Here is a 22,704-nt window from a genome sequence, read left to right on the forward strand (position 1 = left end):
TGCTTTTTCTCTCAAATATATTGTTATAAGCATTTGTTTCAGATGTACTGTAATTATTTTCTGTATAAAAAAATAATTTGGTGTTCAAAAAGTCTTTTTATCAAACTTGAGTCTAGAAAAACAGGGGGTCGTCTTATAATCAGGGCCGTCTTATATTCGGGCCAATACGGTATATCTAATTACTACAAAAACGTTTTCAGTAATGCGTAATCAGATTAAACATTTTTCAGTCATGATAATGCAATACTGCTACTGCCAAACAACACAGAACGTTAGTTTTATTAGATAAAGGTTAAAAAAAAAAAAAATCACTACCTCAAGAAAATACTGAGTTCGTAAAGTCACCAAAATCATGCTTATCTTTAAAAAAAAAAAAAAAAAAAAAGATTAAAAAAAATAAAAATACACACACACCCACACATAATCACAAGTGTTATTCTAAAAGTTTAATCAAAATTGTAGGTATGTATATTTCATATTACTGTAAGGTGTAAGCCGCATTATGCACTATTTTAAAGATGAACACTATGCGCTTAAATAAAGTGAATTCTTAATGGTTTAATGAAATGTACTGCATAAAAAGTTGAATTAAAAAAGGGTCTGTAACTGATAAGCAATAATTTTACGGGAAAAAAACAACAACAAAAAACAAACTTGTGTATACTGATCATTGATCAATAAAGAAAGGTATGTAAAACACACGTTTTCAATTGATGGACCTCAAGTATGCAGTGTGTGGCTTTTGTCGCCCCTTAGTGTGAGAATTCCGCATTTAAAAAAATATATATAATTCAAACAATCACACAAATACAATAGCACTACAAATACGAAACTGTGCAATGCAACCCCCCCCACACAAAATATACATATAAAAAAATATATAATATATATATTAAAAAAAATAAAAAATAAAAAAAAGGCACACTGTACATACTGTACAACACGTGGCAGAATTCTTTCAAAATACAAGGCACTTCAATAGTCACACTTAGAAAAACAAAACAAGAACAAAAGAAAATTTACACAACACTAAGAGCCAATCAAGGACAAATCCCTGAGATACTGAAGTGTAGAAATAATCTTCGTGTTCTTTGTAAGCTTCAGTGTATCTATATAAGAATTAAATTCCAAAAGAAATAGCCGAAAATATGCCAGAGAATTCTGCATTTAAAAAATATAGCTCTTGCTTTGATGACGTAAGGTGGCAGTAATGCCCACCATGTGATTCTCAAATGATTTTATTCTGTTTTGATGCACTGATAGAGTGATTACAAAATGTATTATAAGAAGTGGTAATTATTAAACATTTTATTTTTTGGGACAAAAAGGTAAAATGTGTTATTTTTGCATTTTACAAACATGAGTTTGCAGAACTCCTAATCATTGCTTGTAAAATGATATTCATGGTGTGTCATTTTCAGTGCAGCAGTGTGGGTATGTCGCCGCTCGTCTTGCAATATAAAATCTAAAATACGGAAAAATAGAGCATTAAATTAAAGGAACTGATAGGGGTCATTAGCCTTGTCGTTTTCTTTAGTACTTGGTCCCTTTAATCTCAGCCACGACTTTAGTTTCTTATAAATAAACCTTCTCAATGCAGTTGTTGCAGATTTGCAACAATTAAATGCTAATCACCTAATTAATCCACATTCATATTTTATTAGTTTTTTTTCCCCATTCAAAAGTTCCATTTTCCATGTTGCTAAAATCTGAGTCTCAGAGGGTAAATGTGTTTATTTAATTTATGTCATTTGAGCGAAGGCAGTAATGTATAAATCATTGACAGAGTTTATTTGATCAGCATGTTTGTAAATATCCAAGATTTACATTATACCTTCATTTGAAAGATGCCTGACACCAGACTGAAATCAGTATATCCAATTTTCATTTTTCCCCCCATCCCATTACATTACCATTATGCATATTGCAGAGCACAAGATTTTAATTGTGTTAAAACAAGTAGTGTCGATCCAGTCTCACACTGCAATTTCAAACCTCGCTCTGCACAATGTAAAATTATAGTACAGCTGGCAAATTGTACTCAGCTAGCAACACTGTAATTTATCATCATCCCGCCCATTGATGTCTACATGGAACATAATTCCCACAAGTTTAACAATAAACCCAAATGGGTACCCCAGCGTAGACTGGACCTTGATGGACTCTTGATGTACTTTTCTGAAAGTGTGGAAGGCCACAAACCTATAATCTTCTAATCAATGTGGTATATCTTTACAGAGTGAGCTACTACCTGTTCCATCTCTTTTTTTGGTAAAGAATTTTCGACAAGCTTTGATGAGGCAAAGGAGCAAATAAAAGGTATAGTAACAAAACATATGGTAGCTAAGTTAAAGGATGGCAAAATAGAGACGTGGCACAGCCGCAGGTCCACTTGGCAGATTCTAAACAGACCACAAGCATTCCAGTAAAGCCAAGAAGCCTCTAATTTGACCAAAACCAACCACTCTGCTATAATTATCTGCACTAGGGTTGAGTGAAGAGCGCCTCCACAATGAAGAGCAACTTGTGAAGAGTTTAAAAATGTGTAAATTCTAAGACATGCTTTGCTGCATATGTGTTCGTTACATATTGACTTATTGCAGCTGCCATAAAACATATTATCTGACCTTCACATGATTTGTGCTCAAGTTTGTTTCAGGTAAACCTTACCAAGGTTTGACAGGACACTTTTTGTGAGACTTCATTTACTTGCCTCTCTGAAAGTACTTAAAATTCTAAAAGAGACGAATGCCACTTTGGTTAAACACTGCATTTTGTCAGTAGAATTTAGAAATAAAAGTCAGGCCAATGCAAAGACAGACATCAGACATGCAGGCGTCTTTTTTCAGTGCTACTGAACACTAAAACGGCCCGTTTTCAGTCCAGTGAATGAAAAACTATGGCTGCTGTGCTTTGAGTGAAACTCTTTAGTGCACATGCATTCACAGTGGAAGTGGGGCACCGACAAATAGTGATTATGGGGGCAGAGAAAAGAATGTCCCTCAACCTTATTCACACCCTTCCCCCCAACCGGACACCGCTTCATCACTTCATTCATGCTTTTTCATAGGCTTAACAGGAAGACATAGCACACATCCTAACATGTACGAAGAGGAAATGTTAATTTCAACAGATTTATTGATTATCTGTATTTAATAAGTCCTGTTAACGTAAACGTTTCACGCCACCCCAACTCTCTGTCACTACTGTAGATAGTATCATTTGTCTGTAAAATTATCATAAGTACACCTCTGCATGACATTGTGTCCTTTTTTAATATTAAAGGGAAAAAAATAATACAGCTCAACCTACAATAAAATATTACTTTAATAACATTGTTTTGTTTGTAGCAGAAAAGACTTAAAACATCACTTTGCCTTTCACATCCAAACTGTAAAAATACACTATGTAGGTACAGTGGGGCAAATAAGTATTTAGTCAACCACTAATTGTGCAAGTTCTCCCACCTGAAAATATTACAGAGGCCTGTAAGTGTAAACATGGGTAAACCTCAACCATTAGAGACAATGTGGAGAAAAAAAAACAGAAAATCACATTGTTTGATTTTTAAAGAATTTATTTGCAAATCATGGTGGAAAATAATTATTTGGTCAATATCAAAAGTCCATCTCAATACTTTGTTATGTACCCTTTGTTGGCAATAACGGAGGCCAAACGTTTTCTGTAACTCTTCACAAGCTTTTCACACACTGTTGCTGGTATTTTGGCCCATTCCTCCATGCAGACCTCCTCGAGAGCAGTGATGTTTTGGGGCTGTCGTTGACTTTCAACTCCCTCCACAGATTTTCTATGAGGATGAGATCTGGAGACTGGCCAGGCTACTCCAGGACCTTGAAATGCTTCTTATGAAGCCACTCCTTTGTTGCCCTGGCTGTGTGTTTGGGATCATTGTCATGCTGAAAGACCCAGCCATCTTCAATGCCCTTGCTGATGGAAGGAGATTTTCACTCAAAATCTCTCGATACATGGCCACATTCATTCTTTCCTTTACACAGATCAGTCGTCCTGGTCCCTTTACAGAAAAACAGCCCCAAAGCATGTTTCCACCCCCATGCTTCACAGTGGGTATGTTGTTCTTCGGATGCAATTCATTATTGTTTCTCCTCCAAACACGAGAACCTGTGTTTCTACCAAAAAGTTCTATTTTGGTTTCATCTGACCATAACACATTCTCCCAGTCCTCTTCTGGATCATCCAAATGCTCTCTAGCAAACCGCAGACGGGCTTGGACGTGTACTTTCTTCAGCAGGGGGACAAGTCTGGCAGTGCAGGATTTGAGTCCCTGGTGGCGCATTGTGTTACTGATAGTAGCCTTTCTTACTGTGGTCCCAGCTTTCTGTAGGTCATTCACTAGGTCCCCCCGTGTGATTCTGGGATTTTTGCCCACTGTTCTTGTTATCATTTTGACACCACGGAGTGAGATCTTGCAAGGAGCCCCAGATCGAAGGAGATTATCAGTGGTCTTGTATGTCTTCCATTTTCTAATAATTGCTCCCACAGTTGATTTCTTTACACCAAGCGTTTTACCTATTGCAGATTCAGTCTTCCCAGCCTGGTGCAGGTCTACAATTGTGTCTCTGGTGTCCTTTGACAGCTCTTTGGTCTTGGCCATAGTGGACTTTGGAGTGTGACTGACTGAGATTGTGGACATGTGTCTTTTATACCGATAATGACTTAAAACAGGTGCCATTAATACAGGTAACGAGTGGAGCCTCGTTAGAAGAAGTTAGATCTCTTTGACAGCCAGAAATCTTGCTTGTTTGTAGGTGACCAAATACTTATTTTCCACTGTAATTTGGAAATAAATTATTTAAAAACAAAACAATGTGATTTTCTGTTTTTTTTCCCACATTCTGTCTCTCATGGTTGAGGTTTAACCATGTTGACAATTACAGGCCTTTCTAATCTTTTCAAGTAGGAGAACTTGCACAATTGTTGACAATTACAGGACTTTCTAATCTTTTCAAGTAGGAGAACTTGGTGGCAATTGGTGGTTGACTAAATACTTATTTGCCCCACTGTACATTATTTGAGCATTTAATACTGAAAAATAAAATTTAATAAAATCAATAAATAATAATGAATTCAGATTGATTAGCAACATTAACTCATGTGGACGACATGCCAAACAATTTGACAGGATAACAAAAATGAATGGAACAAAGACGACAGTGTCATTGGACAGAGGTACAGTTTTTATTTTTGCTGCAGGCAGTATCAGCTCATTTGCTCTGGTGTGGGGTTATTTTGCACTGAGAAACTTGGTATGCCACTTTATATAATGCTAACAGTGGTCGCCGGTTTACTGATGTAACACTGACAAAGCGGGCTGATTGTTGGCATTATTCGGCACGTTTTCGCTGCGAAAAAATCAAGTGGCTTATCAATGTGTTTGGGGTCTAATGTCTTTAAGAGACGTCTTAATTGATTGCAGTAGACAGCAGAAAGCCCAAACATTTTTAGACACAGTGAACAGACCGGTCCTTCCTCGTCTCTCACTGTATTAAAAGTCAAAGCCAAAAGCTACATACGCTTCGTCATATTTCCTAATCTTAGCTCTTCATATCTCCAGTGCTCTTTGCTGTGTGCTCTTGTTTCGTTCAACAATACTGCACACGCTTTGAAAATGAGAGCGCCACCGCCACCTAAGCCTGTCGCAATATGCAATAATTCCATTTATCACACAGTAAATTAAAATGAAGGCGGTAATTTTCCCGCTGCGATTTATCGCCTCACGTGCGTGCGTATACGTGCGTGCGTATACGTGCGCGCGCGGCAGATGTGCGGCGGATGTGCTGTTAAAAGTTCAGCTTCCTCGTTACCAACAGCGCAATGTGCTGTGATGAGGATTCACTCTGCTTTATTGACTTCTGGGTATGTTCGTTTTACACATTTGAACCTAGCTCATACTACAGGTCTTAATGCACGAATCAACTTGAATTAACTCGAATTAACTTGACGGTCTGAACGTGACAAGTCGCATTGAACTGGACCAGTTCAAATCTGATCTGGGTCACTTTCGTATGTGGTCTAAATCTGATCTGGGCCACGTGTGGCTGGCGGTCTCTACTTTCAAGTCTCCCGAATCCGAATTCATGTAGCAATGACAACAGCAAAGCGAAAGTGGCAGGAAGGACGGGAGCGATGTAGCTGTGCATTAGCTTCTAGCTTGAACTCTGCTTTTATGCACGAAGCGGTCTTGAACACGGTTATAAAAAATAAATGAAGAAAAGGATGAGCCTGACAATTTTCGATTTTAATTCTATGCACTAAATGAGCAATATTTTAGTATTGCTTACATGGCCGAGACGGGGCAAAATGACACACCCACGTCATGTCATGCACACAAGTCAAGGCTTATGTGCGTGCGTGTATGCGTTCTATCAGTCCATATAAACTTTGAATAAAGGACTAAACGCGGATTATTAATGTCTGTTATTTGTGTCATCTTTTTGGAAATCAAAATATGATCACCCTGGAATGACATACAGCTAGCATGTGTCATTTGTTTTGATGCTTCTGCGCATGCGGTCACTTTGCTAAGCGCATCTTGGACTGCGAATTAGTGCGTATGCGTGATACTTGAACGGGCTCCATAGACAAAGGCAGTCTAAAAACCAGACATGACAAAAAATCGGATTTGTGCATTAAGAACTGCAGTATGAACCTATAGTGAAGCTAAATTTTTGTTACTGCTACTTAATCTATTTTTCTCTGTTGTTGTTGAAGTGCAATTGTTTGTGTTACAACAACTTTATACCTCCGTGCCTAAATGCTTAAGTTATTGAAGTGCAATTTTATCTTTCCTTAAAAATTCATGTTATTTCTTCTGTGTATCTGTGCGGTATTGATATTGTTGTCTTTTACTTAAAAGAGGCATGGTCTATTTTTTTTTGTTGGGATTTCTTAAAAGGTATTTTTTAATTTAAGGGTAAACGTTTATTGCGTTGAAATGGGTGTACTTAATATTACTTAGCATTATTAACATATACTGTATTCTGTATTATTGTAAATTGGTTAAAAAAAATTTAGGGGGGGGCACAATAATATCGCATATCGCAATAATTTATGAGAGAATTTATCGCCCACTAAAATTTGTTATCGCGACAGGCCTACCGCCACCCACTGAGTGGATGTGCAATTGCACTTTATTCTTGTACGGCAAAAAACGTTATGTTCCCCAAAGTCACGTGCGCCACCCCCAGCATCGCTCAGCACCCACTACTATTTAAACAGTACTGTGTTTAATTCAACAATGACACGTACGACTGTTCCAACTGAGAAAGCGAAGAGGAGGAGCAGGTATGTGGGTGCTCAATGTCAACTAGGTGAACCAACACAGGATAGCTTTACACATCTACATTTTTAATATGTTGGCCCATTCTTTGTCAAGACTGATTTATTTTCAATGGCTCAACAGCACGGTCACATTTTCCAACACATGACAAGTTCCAACCCGCACCCGACCGAAATAGAATTCAAATTCATGTTTTGGCAGTGATGATAAAACCTATAGGCTGCTTTAGTGATCAACCATCTTATCTTGTGGTTGTTATACAGTGCCTCTTGTGTACAGTATGCACCACCAATTCAAGAACAATTTGCTGCATCTGGTAGTGAATGATGAGCTAATATGTTTAAATACAGTGTCAAGCCCAGTCTTTTGTTTTGCACTCATGTTCCCAGTAGCTTTTATTTTTTGTTAAACACACACTGCCAGTTCAAACAGAGCTTACAGCTGTTTGTCGCTGCAGAAGCTGACAGCTGGAAAAAAGTTCAAAGTCCCCGGAAGCTGAAGCATGTCCACCACCATTTAAACATACATACACAGACACTCACAAGTTCCTGCTTGACAGCAATGCAAACAAAGCAAAAAAGCATGTTAATGGAGATGATGCATGGTTAAGAAATGCCAACAGAGAAATGGACAGTTGCATTTTACTGCACGTGCATTTTTGTACAGATGCCAGGATTTAGCACGACTGTGCAGCTGTGTCTGTGTGTGTGAGGGGGGTGGGGGGGCATGTGCGCACACATTCGTGTAGTAAGTGAATTCAAGCTCTATTATCGGGCATTACGGTGAGGCTTTACCAAAATGCCATCTGTCAACGCCGCAGTAACTGATATGCGAACGCACACGCGCACACAAAATGCTTGACAAAAATTGGGTCACCCAGACTGACAGGGATCTAGTATGTGCATGTGTTGCCTATTCCCATTCCCAAAACTAGAATTAGGGATCAACGGAAATTTGCAGCCAGTGACGTTGGTCACAAACCATTTTATATTTACACACCACCAGCTGAGTACCAAGCCGCCAATTTTTGAAGTTGTTCAGTTGGATGTTTTGACTGCTACTATTAAGATCTGCTTGCCAAAGAAAGGGGGAAATTTTGTATAAATATCAAACAAAGGTTTCAAGCTCCACCCTTTCAGAAATACACCACTCTGTGATGGCCTGTTCAATTTTATATGTACAGGATGAGGCATGAACTTTCAATAATAAGATCTATCTTTCTCAGATTAAATCACTGGCATTGGACAGAAAGGAACTTTGTTAAATTACCACTTACAACACTGAAACTAAGGAAAAAGATCAACAACCTGCTTTCTGCTTCAATGTTTTTTTTTCATAAATTAAGCAATTGGCTGTCATAGATGCAGATACTGTAGGCGTTCAATCCATTTTAACTGGGAGGGCCTGCAGTGATCACTCGCTGCCAGCCAAATTTGGACATCAATCGCCATCACTGGGACTGAAAGAATCACATTCATTACCAGCCATACCAGTTAAAATGGATTTGATGCCTATCACTGTCAATAAATGAACTATTCTGTCTTTTAGCTGCCATTTATTCTGAAGATGAGCAATCAGTTATTCTGGTCAACAGCCAAACAAGCAAATTTAGAAAATAAAAAATGCCCTCCACATTCATCTGACACCATGCAGTAATTTTTGGAGTTTGGCCGTGCAGCCCTAAAGTTAAATGAGTCCCAATCAAAAGGTCAAAAATTGCCTGAGAGCGGGAAGGAGATCCCTTTGGAAAAGGTCAGCACCTGAGTGTGAAATTCATTCTGGCTCCATAACAGAGTGATGTAGACACTTTGTTCGCAAAAAAAAAAAAAAAAATCATTACACTGTTGTTTGTGTGTATTTGGGAACCAAGAATGATGTATCCTGGTTCATTTCATTAATTTAATTTAATTTTGCACTTCAGTGAAATAATGATTCTCTTCTATGTGGATGCAGGTATGGTTTTCAATAAAGAGGCCCTTTGCGAAACAAAAGTCCATTACAACTATAGTGTTGCTATTACACTACTCTTCTGCCATGCATGCCGCGTGCACACAGTTCACATGCCAGGCTGCATTACAGGAGCTTAACAGCTTCTAATCTTGACTTGGCAAAACACAAAGCAAGCAAGGACCAACAACAGTATCGTGTGAGAGTCAAAAGTGTTTAAACACAAAGTCACACTTAGAAAAATGTAACATTCAAACATTTAAAGTGGAATTTGCTCAAATGTCACTAGGTTAATAGGACAAACACACTGTCTATGCACAGTGCAAGTCCCGCTACACAGAAATACACACTCCTTCAATATGTGCATCTACCCTCAGGTCAATTCATGTCTTGCATTATGTAACACTGATGGATAGTGATGCTTTTAGCAGAAGTGTCTTGTTACAATGAGACTAAAATCAATGAGGATGACAAAGTCAGGCCATGTTCATTCATTTGCATCATTAATAACACCATGGATGTGACATATGCTGCGATGCACATCCTTGTGCCTTCAGGGAACAATGAGAGCTGATCAGCGGATTCTACAAAAATGACTTCAAATGGAACAACATGACCTTGTTTTGTAGATGTAACATTTTAACAACATGACCTTGTTTTGTCGATGTAACATTTTCCAACAATAATTCTTAAATCACTCATCTAAATGTGAATAACATAATTAATTTACTCTGGTAAAATCAGCACAAAAAAAAGTTCCTAATAATATTGTTAAAAAGAAAATCTAAGAACATGAACTTTGGAAATTTTGAACCTGTAAAAATTAAGTGTAAAAGCTAGAGAGATGCTAGTTTGTTGCTTCCTGACTACTGTCGAGCTACCCGTGAGCCAGGCACTGACCTTATGACCCATGATATCGTCTCTTCAATCTTGGGGGGGGGAAAATCTTTTAAATTAATCTGTATTATTTTAACCCAAAATCATAGACCTTCATGCTATAGATGTTAAATACCAACATAAGGCGCATTTCAACATTTATTCATGTACATTTGGTTAGATTTATCCATTTCTTAACTCTTTTGTTGCCACTGATGGCATTAGACAACAAATCAATTTGAACCCAATAGCTGCCACCGACAGCAATAGACGTCAAATCTACTTGATTTATTTGCTGTCAGCCCCTCATAATCAAAATGGATTAAACGTCTATCGACGTCAATGGCACCTAATCAATTAACTTCAATAGGTGTGATTGTAATATTAATGTATGCAAGAATATTAGTGCTTTTCTTTTCTTGAAGAGGCACAGAAATAAAATGTTCATTAAGGCTTGCACAGCCAAGGTCCTCTAAAATACATACCCAAAACTGACACTAACATTGTTGCACATAGTAGACCAAAAAACACTGCAAAATAACAAACTGAGTGAACTCTTGAGAAGTCTCTCTACCTGTCATCATCTTCAGTTGCAGCCAAAGCCTGGTGATGTCAAAGCACAGTTGAGACACTCTGTTCACAGCCATGATTGCTTGTACCTATTTGACTCACTCTCAGAATCATGCACACACAAAAAACTTACACACTCACACATACTAGAACACCCCCACAAACCACTACATGTTGTCAGAGAACATCCCACTGGAAGTTTCGGCACTGGCAGTCCATCCTTGCCCTGGTGAGGACTGAAGCCGCTCAATGAGCTGTCAGAGCTCAGTGGTGGCCTACACACTCACGCACACACTTGAATACATATTATCCCCCTGGCAGGCGGAGCTTCAGAAGGTCCGCCCCCAGTTTCACATTTCCGTTTTCACACAAAGAGCATCACTGATGCTTGACAGACTACACACAAGTCTTGAACATTTGTGTTTCGCTGTGCTTCTGTCACGTGCAGTGGGTACCAAGCACATACATGCACAGTTGCACACCAAGCCCGAAACCTTCATCTTTCAAAATAAACATTAGGCTTTAAACAATTGATACTTAATTCTAAACTAGCCAATGCAAGCATCAAAATGAACCTGGAACCAACTGTGAATTTGGACTGTATGACAATATAAATGCTTCATGACAACTGTACAGGAAGGATTTTTTTTTTCCTTCCACAATTGTTAAGTTGTAATCTCTGTAAAAATTTAAAGAGGTGGCAGTCTACGGTCATGCACATTTCCGGAATCACTCGGACAAAAAAACATGACAACCTTGCCCGACGCTCAGTTGTAATACAGTGATCTCTCGCTACTTCACGCCCTAAGGCCATCGCGGATTTTTGTTTCCAATTAAAACAATAAAATAAAATAAAATACAGATGAGCCATCCCGAGCCAATCACGTAGTCTCACTCTCCCTCCTACTGCTCTTTGTTGGCCAGGCAGTGCACTGCAGTTGCTTATTGAAGTTAACCATGATTGACAGACTTGTTAAACAGTTCCTGCAACTTATTGTGTGTAAGTGAGCAGCTTGAGCGGATTTGAGTGGACTCACTCAATGAAGCATTTAATAAAGACAAGCATTTTTCTACTTTATTCTTGTTTAAAAAACAATTCGGCGGGACAGTAACATGTTTAAAACTTATTATAATTATTACAATTGAAGTGCTTAAAAAAACATTTATTAATAGGCTACATATAATTTATATATGTATACAAAAGTTATTTTTTAATTATACTTTGGGAAAAAAGGGAAAAAAAGATGCCTTACATGTATCTATTTCCATTGCTAAATCTGAATAAATACATTGAACCCAAAAAAAAGCAAAAAAAAAAAAATTATTTTTTTTTTGCTACGTTGCGGTTTTTCACTTATTGTGGCAGGTTCTGGTCTGTATTAACCGTGAAAAACAAGGGATCACTGTATTTATTTGTATTGTATTAAATACTTTAGCCTATGCCAGTACTTCTCATATAGTGGGGCACGCAGAGCGATGCCGGGGGGGGGGGCATGTGACCTCGGGGAACATGCTTTTTTTTTTTTTTTTTTGCCGTACTGGAATAAAGTGTACTTGCACATCCACTCACTGTGTAGCAGTGGCGCTCTCATTTTCAGAGTGTGCGCAGTATTTTTGAACTAAGGAAGAGCACTCAGCACACAGAAAACAGATATGAAGAGCAATGCGCGGCCGCAGTTTTCGAAAGCAGTTTTCTGACCGGACTCACTCACGCAGCGACCCACTGTCTTCTCCGGTTCTCACGTCTCCGCCCAAGCCCATTTTGGGCTTGGGATCGTCACGACGACCGTCCTCACCTACTGTTCTACCTCGGCCGCCGAGAATGCGCTTTTTTCGTGCCGTTTGCCTTTTAGCTTTGACTTTTAATACAGTGGGTGATGAGGAAAGACCACCGTTTACCATGTCTAAAAATAATTATAGCGGACAGCCAGAAGCCAAATCAATTAAGACGCCACTTAACGACGTTAGACTCCAATCTCATTGATAAGCCGCTTGATTGTTTTTCAGCGAAAATGTGCCGAATATTGCCAACAATCGTCCTGCTTTGTCAGTGTTATATCAGTAAACCAGTGAGCATTGTTAGCATGCTCATTGCAAAATCACTCCACACCACTGCAAAGGAGGTATTACTGTGAGGAGCAAAAATAAAAACAGTCCATTCTGTCCAAAGAGACTCTTTTTTTTTTCTCTTTTATTCAGTTTTGTTTTTTCGGTCAAACGTTTTGGCATATTGTCCCCATGAGTGAATGTTTCTAATCAATTTTAATTTGTTATTATTTACTGATTTTATTACATTTTATTTTTCTGTATCAAATGGTCAAAAATTTACCTTGAGTGTATTTTTACATTTTGGATGTTAGCTTTTTTTTTTTAATTCAGGCAAATTGATGCACGTCAAGTCTTCTCTGTTACAAACAAAAAAATGTTAATAAAGTTATACTTTATTATAAGTTGATCTGTTACTTTTTATCTTTATTAGAAAAAAAGGACACAATGTTAGGCAGATGCGTATTTATAATAGTAATTTTATAGACAAATGATACTATATACAGTGGCGGCACAGAGTTGGGGGGGCGCGAAACATTTACGTCTTCCTTGGGGGGGGCGTAACAGAAAGAAATTGAGAAGCACTGGCCTATGCAAATATGGCATGCTGTTTAGCTTTACTGTTCTAACGAATCTTCAATATTCTTTGGATTTCTTTATTCCCCTAAATTAAGCCTCATTTTGGGTCATTTTTATGTTGGTAAATGCTATTGAAGCAAATAGCTTGGCCTCGCCAGACTACTTTGTATTGTTTCTACTTGTATTTTACAAGCAGTTTGTTGGCAATTACATTTTCCCTTTATACCCTTGGTCAAAACTTTCTCATTCAATTGAATGATGAAATGTCTCAAACCTGATGACCGCAGGTGTACATCATTGCGTCCACCTTATGGGTCCAAAAGTAGGAAGAGTACCTATGCACTTTTCTTTTAAGAGAAGTTTATTTTTAAATGATGTGTTCTAGTGTTGGTCCTTCCCGGCGACTTTACAGTTCCTACCCAAAGACTAACAGGAAAAACATACCGCCCAAATACAGACTTTACGAATTCCAAGAGGAAATCATATCAACTGTCATGGCGGCACACTTACAAGTGAAAAGTAAGCTTTACACTGGAGTCAGCAAACACTATAACTGATGTCACCAGAGGTTTGTCCAGTTCTTTTTCTACAATGAATGATGCATACATGCAATGTAAAAAGCAGACATCAGATTGAAAACTTGAACCTGAGGCAATCAATTAAATTAGACTTATGATAATTGTTATTTTAGGTACTTTATAATAAGTGGGTCACATCCTTTAGCAAAGCACACATGGTGTGATTGCCAATATAGCAGGTGTGAGGAATGGGTAACATGAGAACAGTATTTCACTCAATTTACGAGCACTTTGAAGTTGGCATTACTCAAAAGTGATTTGAATCAGTAAATACACATGGTTAATTTAGTTTGCATAAACTTACAATAGAAGAAGAAAAAAATATATCAAAATCTATTTGCAGAGAGTAGGTCATAGTGAGAAATGGGTGCATGGGAAGTTAACGAGACATGGGGGTGTGTTGGTGGGGGGGAGTAGCAGACAAGACTAAATGTATTTTTATTTGACACACTATCGACTCTTTCCGCTGTTGGGCTGGGCGAAAACACTATTGGCCGGATGGAGAGTAAACAGGAAGACGCCAATTGAGAGGCAACTCAGGACAGAAAGAGAGGACAGAGCAGAGATTAATAACACATTCATGCATTTAACTCTGCCGAGCACAGGCACAGGGTTATGTGTTGTGTTTGTCAGTATGATGTGAAGTTATCAGCATTAATCAAAAGCTACCAAATTAACACATAAAAAATTCTGAAGCGGTGTAATCAAAGAAGATAATCTAATATTTGTATTGATTTGGACAGTGGACAGTAATTGGGAACCATAGAAGATGAAACAATGAATTAGCCTCGACTCCAATATGCTACCCTAAAAAAAAGAACTTTGGCAATCAGTGGTGTACAACTTTTCAAATGTTTTCTGTTTACCGCATTATGTGAAACTACCTGCCAAGGGCCTAAAAGTGTAAACTAGGTGTTTATGAAAATTGACATATTTACAAGAGTAGTGTACATTAAGGTGGATTGTCACCTTTAATACATTATGGCAAGGGCGTAGGTTTGCATAGGGACGGTAGGGACAAAACACTACCAACTTTTCAGGATGCTCAAGTAGTCCCTCCAATGTTCAAGCAACCTTATATGCATTATACAGTGCCTTGCAAAAGTATTCGGCCCCCTTGAATCTTGCAACCTTTCGCCACATTTCAGGCTTCAAACATAAAGATATGAAATTTAATTTTTTGTCAAGAATCAACAACAAGTGGGACACAATTGTGAAGTGAAACAACATTTATTGGATAATTTAAACTTTTTTAATAAATAAAAAACTGAAAAGTGGGGCGTGCAATATTATTCGGCCCCTTTACTTTCAGTGCAGCAAACTCACTCCAGAAGTTCAGTGAGGATCTCTGAATGATCCAATGTTGTCCTAAATGACCGATGATGATAAATAGAATCCACCTGTGTGTAATCAAGTCTCCGTATAAATGCACCGTGATAGTCTCAAGGCCCAAGTACACTGCATGCGTGATCGTTGCGGTTCCGGTCCGACTCCGGTAAAAAATAGCGCCGGAGCCAATCCGTTCCCATTATATCCTATTGTTCAACGTATACCGGCCGCGTCAGTGCTCCGGCTTGACTGCGAACCACCTCCGGCGTGCCGCATGCCCGCCGGATGGTATAGGCTATTTTCTATTTTTGCCGGACACGCATCCGGCAAAATGGGCGGAGCTGGGCCTGGACGTAACAACCCAGGTGCCTAATCACGGTTTAAACACGAGCGAAGATGGATGATGAGCGCTTCATCATGGAGGTGGAAACCCACAAAATCATTTATGATGCAGCAGATCCTTTCTATAAGGACAATTTTAAAAAGGAAGTTTCAAGGTGTCCTATTATGTGTGTTTTTCTGTCCTGATCTCATCATGATGCAGTCATGTCTGTCTCTTAATTCCAGATTAACTAAAATATCAATATGCAAAGAAAATATGTGCTCTCTCTCTGCTTCTCTGATGAGTATAGACTCCGTGTGTTTTTCGTTGTTTTAAATGGCACATTATCGCACGCGATCACGCGAGAGCTCACGGGGGGGGGGGGGGGGGGGGGGGTCGAGGTTGGCGGACCACAGCAGTGCAGCAGCCGGTATGATTTGCCTGTTTTTGACGGATTGCGTGGCACGCAGGCAACACTGAACCGGACCGGAACCGCAACGATCACGCATGCAGTGTACTTGGGCCTTCAGGGTTCTGTTTAAAGTGCAGAGAGCATTATGAAAACCAAGGAACACACCAGGCAGGTTCGAGATACTGTTGTGGAGAAGTTTAAAGCCGGATTTGGATACAAAAAGATTTCCCAAGCTTTAAACATCTCAAGGAGCACTGTGCAAGCCATCATATTGAAATGGAAGGAGCATCAGACCACTGCAAATCTACCAAGACCCAGCCGTCCATCCAAACTTTCTTCTCAAACAAGGAGAAAACTGATCAGAGATGCAGCCAAGAGGCCCATGATCACTCTGGATGAACTGCAGAGATCTACAGCTGAGGTGGGAGAGTCTGTCCATAGGACAAAAATCAGTCGTACACTGCACAAATCTGGCCTTTATGGAAGAGTGGCAAGAAGAAAGCCATTTCTCAAAGATAACCATAAAAAGTCTCGTTTAAAGTTTGCCACAAGCCACCTGGGAGACACACCAAACATGTGGAAGAAGGTGCTCTGGTCAGATGAAACCAAAATTGAACTTTTTGGCCACAATGCAAAACGATATGTTTGGCGGAAAAGCAACACAGCTCATCACCCTGAACACACCATCCCCACTGTCAAACATGGTGGTGGCAGCATCATGGTTTGGGCCTGCTTTTCTTCAGCGGGGACAGGGAAGATGGTTAAAATTGACGGGAAGATGGATGCAGCCAAATACAGGAACATTCTGGAAGAAAACCTGTTGGCATCTGCACAAGACCTGAGACAGAGATTTATCTTCCAACAGGACAATGATCCAACGCATAAAGTCAAATCTACAATGGAATGGTTAAAAAATAAAGCTATCCAGGTGTTATAATGGCCAAGTCAAAGTCCAGACCTGAATCCAATCGAGAATCTGTGGAAAGAGCTGAAGACTGCTGTTCACAAACACTCTCCATCCAACCTCACTGAGCTCGAGCTGTTTTGCAAGGAAGAATGGGCAAGAATGTCAGTCTCTCGATGTGCAAAACTGATAGAAACATACCCCAAGCGACTTGCAGCTGTAATTGGAGCAAAAGGTGGCGCTACAAAGTATTAACGCAAGGGGGCCGAATAATATTGCACACCCCACTTTTCAGTTTTTTATTTGTTAAAAAAGTTTAAATTATCCAATAAATTTTGTTCCACTTCACGATTGTGTCCCACTTGTTGTTGATTCTTGACAAAAAATTAAAATTTTATATCTTTATGTTTGAAGCCTGAAATGTGGCGAAAGGTTGCAAGGTTCAAGGGGGCCGAATACTTTTGCAAGGCACTGTATAATGAGTTCAGTTATACAAGTATTTTAGATTGTCTTCCCATATATTGTAAGGATAGAATTGACCCTATGAGTGAATTAGTTTTAGTATGTTCAAATCTACGTTTACCCCTTTTCAACTTGACTAGAAGTTTTTTTTTTTTTTGGGGGGGGGGGCAGCAGCAGCCACAGTAAGTAATTTAAAAAGACGTCAGTGTTGTGGAGGTGGGGAACACAACCCTAATTTTGCTACTGAAAGTCCGACCTGCATCACAGTTGGCATAACATTAAACTGTGTGAACTTGCTGACCAGCAAAACTCAAGTAGGAAGCTGTTTAGAGAGGAGTCCTTCTGTTTGCGTTTTTTACAGTTTACCTGAATTAAATTGTGAGAAATGTAGTGAACTCTGCTGGAAACTATAGAACCAGAAAAACATGAGCAAGAAGCTGCTTGGAGAGACACGGGTACTGCATATAACCTCACATATTGCTCACACAACACAACATACAACATAATCATAATTAACTACGTACATAAATTTTTTTTTTTTAAAAAGAAATTAAAAAACTTTTGGGGGGGGGGTGATGCGAGCCACCCACACTAGCGTTGCGATCGACTTGTTGATCGTGATCGACGTAATGAGCATCCCTGATTTAGCATATCACTTTATTAGGTTCATATTCATGAGAAATGTACCCCTGACGCCCGTTCACCCAATCTGTTTGGTCTCAGGTTATGCTGTTATATCGTCCCTACCAATGTTGAGACCAAACCTACGCCCTTGCATTATAGGGCTAGGGAATTTACAGTATTTTACGTAAGCAATAGTATTTATATATATATACAGCATATATATATATATATATATATATTTTTTTTTTTTTGTAATCATCATAATTCCCATCCAGCATAATTCATTTAGCAGCCATGCTTACTGTACACTAAACTGAGGATTTGATACCTTTCTTAGCTACACCACAGAAAATCTCCATGGATAATGGACCAGGGGCGTCTCAAATGTGCGGAAACAAAATATAACAAACAGTAAATGAAAATTAATCACTTATGAGGTAGATGAACACTGAACCCACATAGTGACTATTAAAATACACTGAGAAAAAAAACAGCTGCTAACAAAAGCAATAAAACACGTCATTATTAACTTTCTTTAAAAAGGCCATTGCAAGGAATGCTGGGTATTTTAGTGTCGATTCCATCCAGGTGAACAGCCTTCCAGACAACGCGTGTGGAGAGTGACATAAAAAAAATATTGCAAATAGCAGTGTTCAACAAAACAGAGCAGGACCGGTAAACCACACTGACAACCTACTATACAAGAATCATATAGCATTCCTTGACTTTATAATCTCATTAGCGTATCTTCTGAGGAGATACATACATGTATGTATTGGATGCCACTTACTGTATTATAGTGTCTTACTACTCACAAGCACTAGTAGACAATTACTGTATATATCTTTACATTTGTGCAAAAACATGTATGCTACTGTGCTGCTTCCATTTGCACTGGATACTTTTATTTTGCAGCTCTACTTGATTCACTTCAAATTTGCGACAGGTGTTTGATGACAGTTTAAGATAAAGTGAGGTGGGGGGTTGTCATAATAGTTATATACATATATATTTATCATATATTAAAAGTAGACTATTTTGTTGCATACAGTATCACTATCGTGGTATGAAGTGGCCCATATTGTGATCGAATTTTCTTATTTTTCCCAGCACTGATGGCAAGGCAAGGCAAATTTATTTGTATAGCACAATTCAACACTAGGCAAGGCAATTCAAAGTGCTTTGAGTGATAAATTTTGTAAATACCATAATTTTGGACTAACTCACACCCCTATGATTGTCCACATTGTATTATGTAATATTTACAGAAAAAAAACATGCAGCTCATTAGCCTATACAGATCCATAAGTAAGCCGCATTTTATAGTCCGAGAATTACGGTAAATCTGATTACTATGTACAACAACAACAACAAAAAAGTTTGAATAAAAATACTAAGAGTCATCGAAGAATTTTGCATAATAGGCCAAATGGAGAAAGGAATAAATAAATGAAAAAATGAAAACCAGCGTGATGAATCTTGTGATTTCGAGAGGTCAATTAAAGAGGAAGTGCCACAACAAATTCACATGCCCACACGTCACGTATGGTCACACCGGATTCAGGGGACTACCATAGGAAGTGTTTAAAATCAGCTGATCAACACATTATGATTGTGCAAGCACTTTGTGTCTTGGGCACTTAATATCCTCTTGCAAATTTCTAACCTGGTGACTGCATGTGACAAAAGATTATTGGTCACACTTTTTTTGACTGTGACATCATAAGACTGTGAAAGACTCTCATAATTATGGCATGACACGAATCCTCATGAAAGGTGTCTTAAAGTGTCATCCAGCAAATTTTGTCACCAACTCCATTTATGTCCAGTACACATCTTTTACATTCATTCAAAAGTGACATACTGGTAATTTGGTTGATGATAATGACATCAGTCATAAGAAATCATTAGCAATCATAACAGTGTCATGTCATATATATGACAGTCTTATGACAGTCTTATTACACTACAGTCAGATTTATTTTATATTGTTAGACATTGAAAGAGGAAGACAATAGATGTTTTCTCTAAAAATCCACCCGCAGGTGAACAAGTGCAAACGACTTTCTGGCCACTGTGCCAAAGACAAATGCAAAGACGCAAGGGCACAACTGAATTAATTAATGTCTTGAAGTATACATTATCTGTTACTAGCACAGTGTGAAGTTTATTACCGGTATTTTGGATGATTGTTCGTAATGTTTTATTACAGCTTAGTGTGTGTGGCCCACTTGACAGGTACATGCAAATAGTATAGGAAAACAGACATATTGGCACTCAATTGGTATTCAACACTTTTTTAAATAGAGGAAACTATGAGCAAGAAGACGATAACAGTTAAGCAGTTGTCCAAGTGGCAACGTACGATGTAGTAGAGTAGTAGTATTAGCACTGTAGTAAATACTAAAAATACACAGATAAGCTCTAAATAAAGAACAAAGGAAATGGATCAGAGTAGCCTTAGCGGGTAGAGAGTTCCAAAAATACATCACTATGATGATCAATCATCTCACACAAACACACACATGCACACAATTTATGCAAATGTACAATAAAACCACCTTGAATAAACACGGATGTAGAACTTTATCCACAACCAGCTGTTCTTCTCCCAGGCTGTAATTTTTTTTTTCATGTGACACAACACCTTCATAAAACACTATTTGGCATTATTGGCCCTATCACTTTGGATTTGAAAGAGGAGCACCTATGCACTTTGATATACGGGTAAAGCTCTCCATCGTGCTAGGGTGACTGCTGACATTAATTAACAGAATGCAGGTCGTAACTCGGCCTCCATTGCACACTCAGTCAAAGCTTTTTCATTCATGCATGACATGTACATCGAAGTACAAGTTAAAGTCAAATAAGACAAAAACAGACACTTACACTGGAGATGTTGACAGCACTGGGTATATCTGTAATAGCTCTCCATCTCAGTCAGTGAGACGCAGACAAACCTCTCACCACCTTGCTTCACCCCACCCTTCTCCTCTTCCATATTTACCACTACAGTTAACGAAACACATGTCCTTGTCCTGTACTCCTCCTTGTATTTTACATATCTGGTTGTTGCTCCCTCTCTATACACAAGTACACCTGTCAACTAACGTCATTACTCCTCCTTTTTTCCCGCCCCTGTGCTGCTCTGTAGATGGGTATCAGAACGACAAAGAAATGTGCACTTCCTTTTACGACACGATGAGTTCCAAAAACACAATTCCTTGATCCAACATGACTTGCAGTTGCAACTGTTAGCACGTCATTTGCATTCTTATTTGGCAGTGAAGTAATCCTGCCCTTAACTCGAAGCAGTTGAATCCACTTTTAAGGACCATAGTACAGGAAGATTAAATTAGCACTGAGATACCTCCACAAAGGTGGTTTTTACCACTGCTACTGAATCAGCCGGCTGTGCATTCAAAACACACATCGGTGGCCCGAAGGGATCGCACACTGTTTGCTTTGAAATGTTCAAACAGAAAATGTCCACAAAACAAGATAAGTCCTCTGATCTGTCTGGTTTCATGCACCGAGTGCATGCGGCTTCGGCACGAAAGCAGTTCCCATCTAATAATGTAGGCTATGTTGCAATCATTTGAACTATTACAAAAACAGAAGTAAATCAAATTTACCTGTGTTCTCAATCGGTGAATACTTAGCATTCTCTTTCTGCCCTCCACAGCAAAGACAGGCAGACATAATGAGTTCAAGCAGACTTGCTTGAGTGGCTGTATCGATATTTACTGATCTTGCGCTTTCCTTATTCCTATTTTCTGCTCAACCTGTGGTGGCAAGTCAGCTGAGCCACTAGTGCGCATGTGGGCGAATGGTGGTGTAAAGTTTGCTAGCATAAAGCCACTTGAGAAGAGATAATCAGTTACTAAGGTCAAGCTGCCACGTACCACTACAGTTACGCATTAAGTGCAGAAGAAAGTATTACGTACTGGATGTGTTATAGACTCTTCTGAAGGTGTAAATTACAGCACAAATTTGAAAGATATAATACACTACATGTCAAAGAGAACACTAACCTGAAGTAGAACAACTGCCATTGCTGATGTTCGATGCATTGCTTGTTTGTGGGCCAAAAGATAAATTGTGAAACAGTTGACCCAACAAAGTTTGAACTTCGTGAATCAACTCCACGAGTGTCATGGTCTTGGCGATTGATGTGATATTACCATGGCTCAGCCGCCCTGATAGTACCCTGCTGCCTTCTGTTTGTTTGTTTGTTTATCTGGATGTCTGGACTCCTTTATCAGAGGAAAAGCAAGGAGGAGGGTCTCCTCTGACAAGAAGCCCTCCTTTGAACTTAACATGCTAAATAAATTTGCAAACCGGGCTTGAGTGTCCACATTTATTTACGGCACGCCCTTCTGGGTAAAAAAACTCAAACTGGCGCCTTCCGTTAAAAAAGAAACCAATTATCGCCTGCTCAATTCAAGTGTGTGTATTTACAGTGGAATAAAACATAAATCCATAATAAGAAAAGCACCCCATTGGGCAGAATATAAGACAGTGTTTTTTGCATTGAAATAAGACTGAAAAGGCGGGGGTCGTCTTATATTCGCAGTCTAGACGTTATACCCATTCACGACGCTAGATGGCGCTAGGTATCATTGGAGCGATGTTCTGTCATGACAGATCTCAGCTACTTTCAAGTTTAACCAGTTTGCATTATTTTATTGCAATGTTTTTCCTTATTCAGATTTGTTTCAAGACGACAGTTACAGT

General features: G+C 38.9%; 1 protein-coding gene across 4 annotated transcripts in view; it reads right to left on the reverse strand.

Annotated features, from left to right (window-relative positions):
- Positions 1-22,182, reverse strand: part of LOC130931174 (guanine nucleotide exchange factor DBS) — a 55,776-nt gene extending 33,594 nt beyond the window's left edge. Inside the window, exon 1 of one of the 4 annotated variants that reach the window (XM_057859763.1) lies at positions 22,002-22,182. In XM_057859763.1, coding sequence (XP_057715746.1) covers positions 22,002-22,125 — 124 coding nt within the window. In that variant the 5' untranslated portion in view covers positions 22,126-22,182. Of the gene's footprint in view, positions 1-10,715; positions 10,987-20,856; positions 21,004-21,602; positions 21,685-22,001 lie in introns of those variants that run through there. The other 3 variants (XM_057859759.1, XM_057859742.1, XM_057859751.1) reach the window with 3 other exon arrangements.
- Positions 22,183-22,704: the final 522 nt, after the last annotated feature.

This window comes from Corythoichthys intestinalis, chromosome 2, assembly GCF_030265065.1.
Source record: "Corythoichthys intestinalis isolate RoL2023-P3 chromosome 2, ASM3026506v1, whole genome shotgun sequence".
Classification (NCBI taxonomy): domain Eukaryota; kingdom Metazoa; phylum Chordata; class Actinopteri; order Syngnathiformes; family Syngnathidae; genus Corythoichthys; species Corythoichthys intestinalis.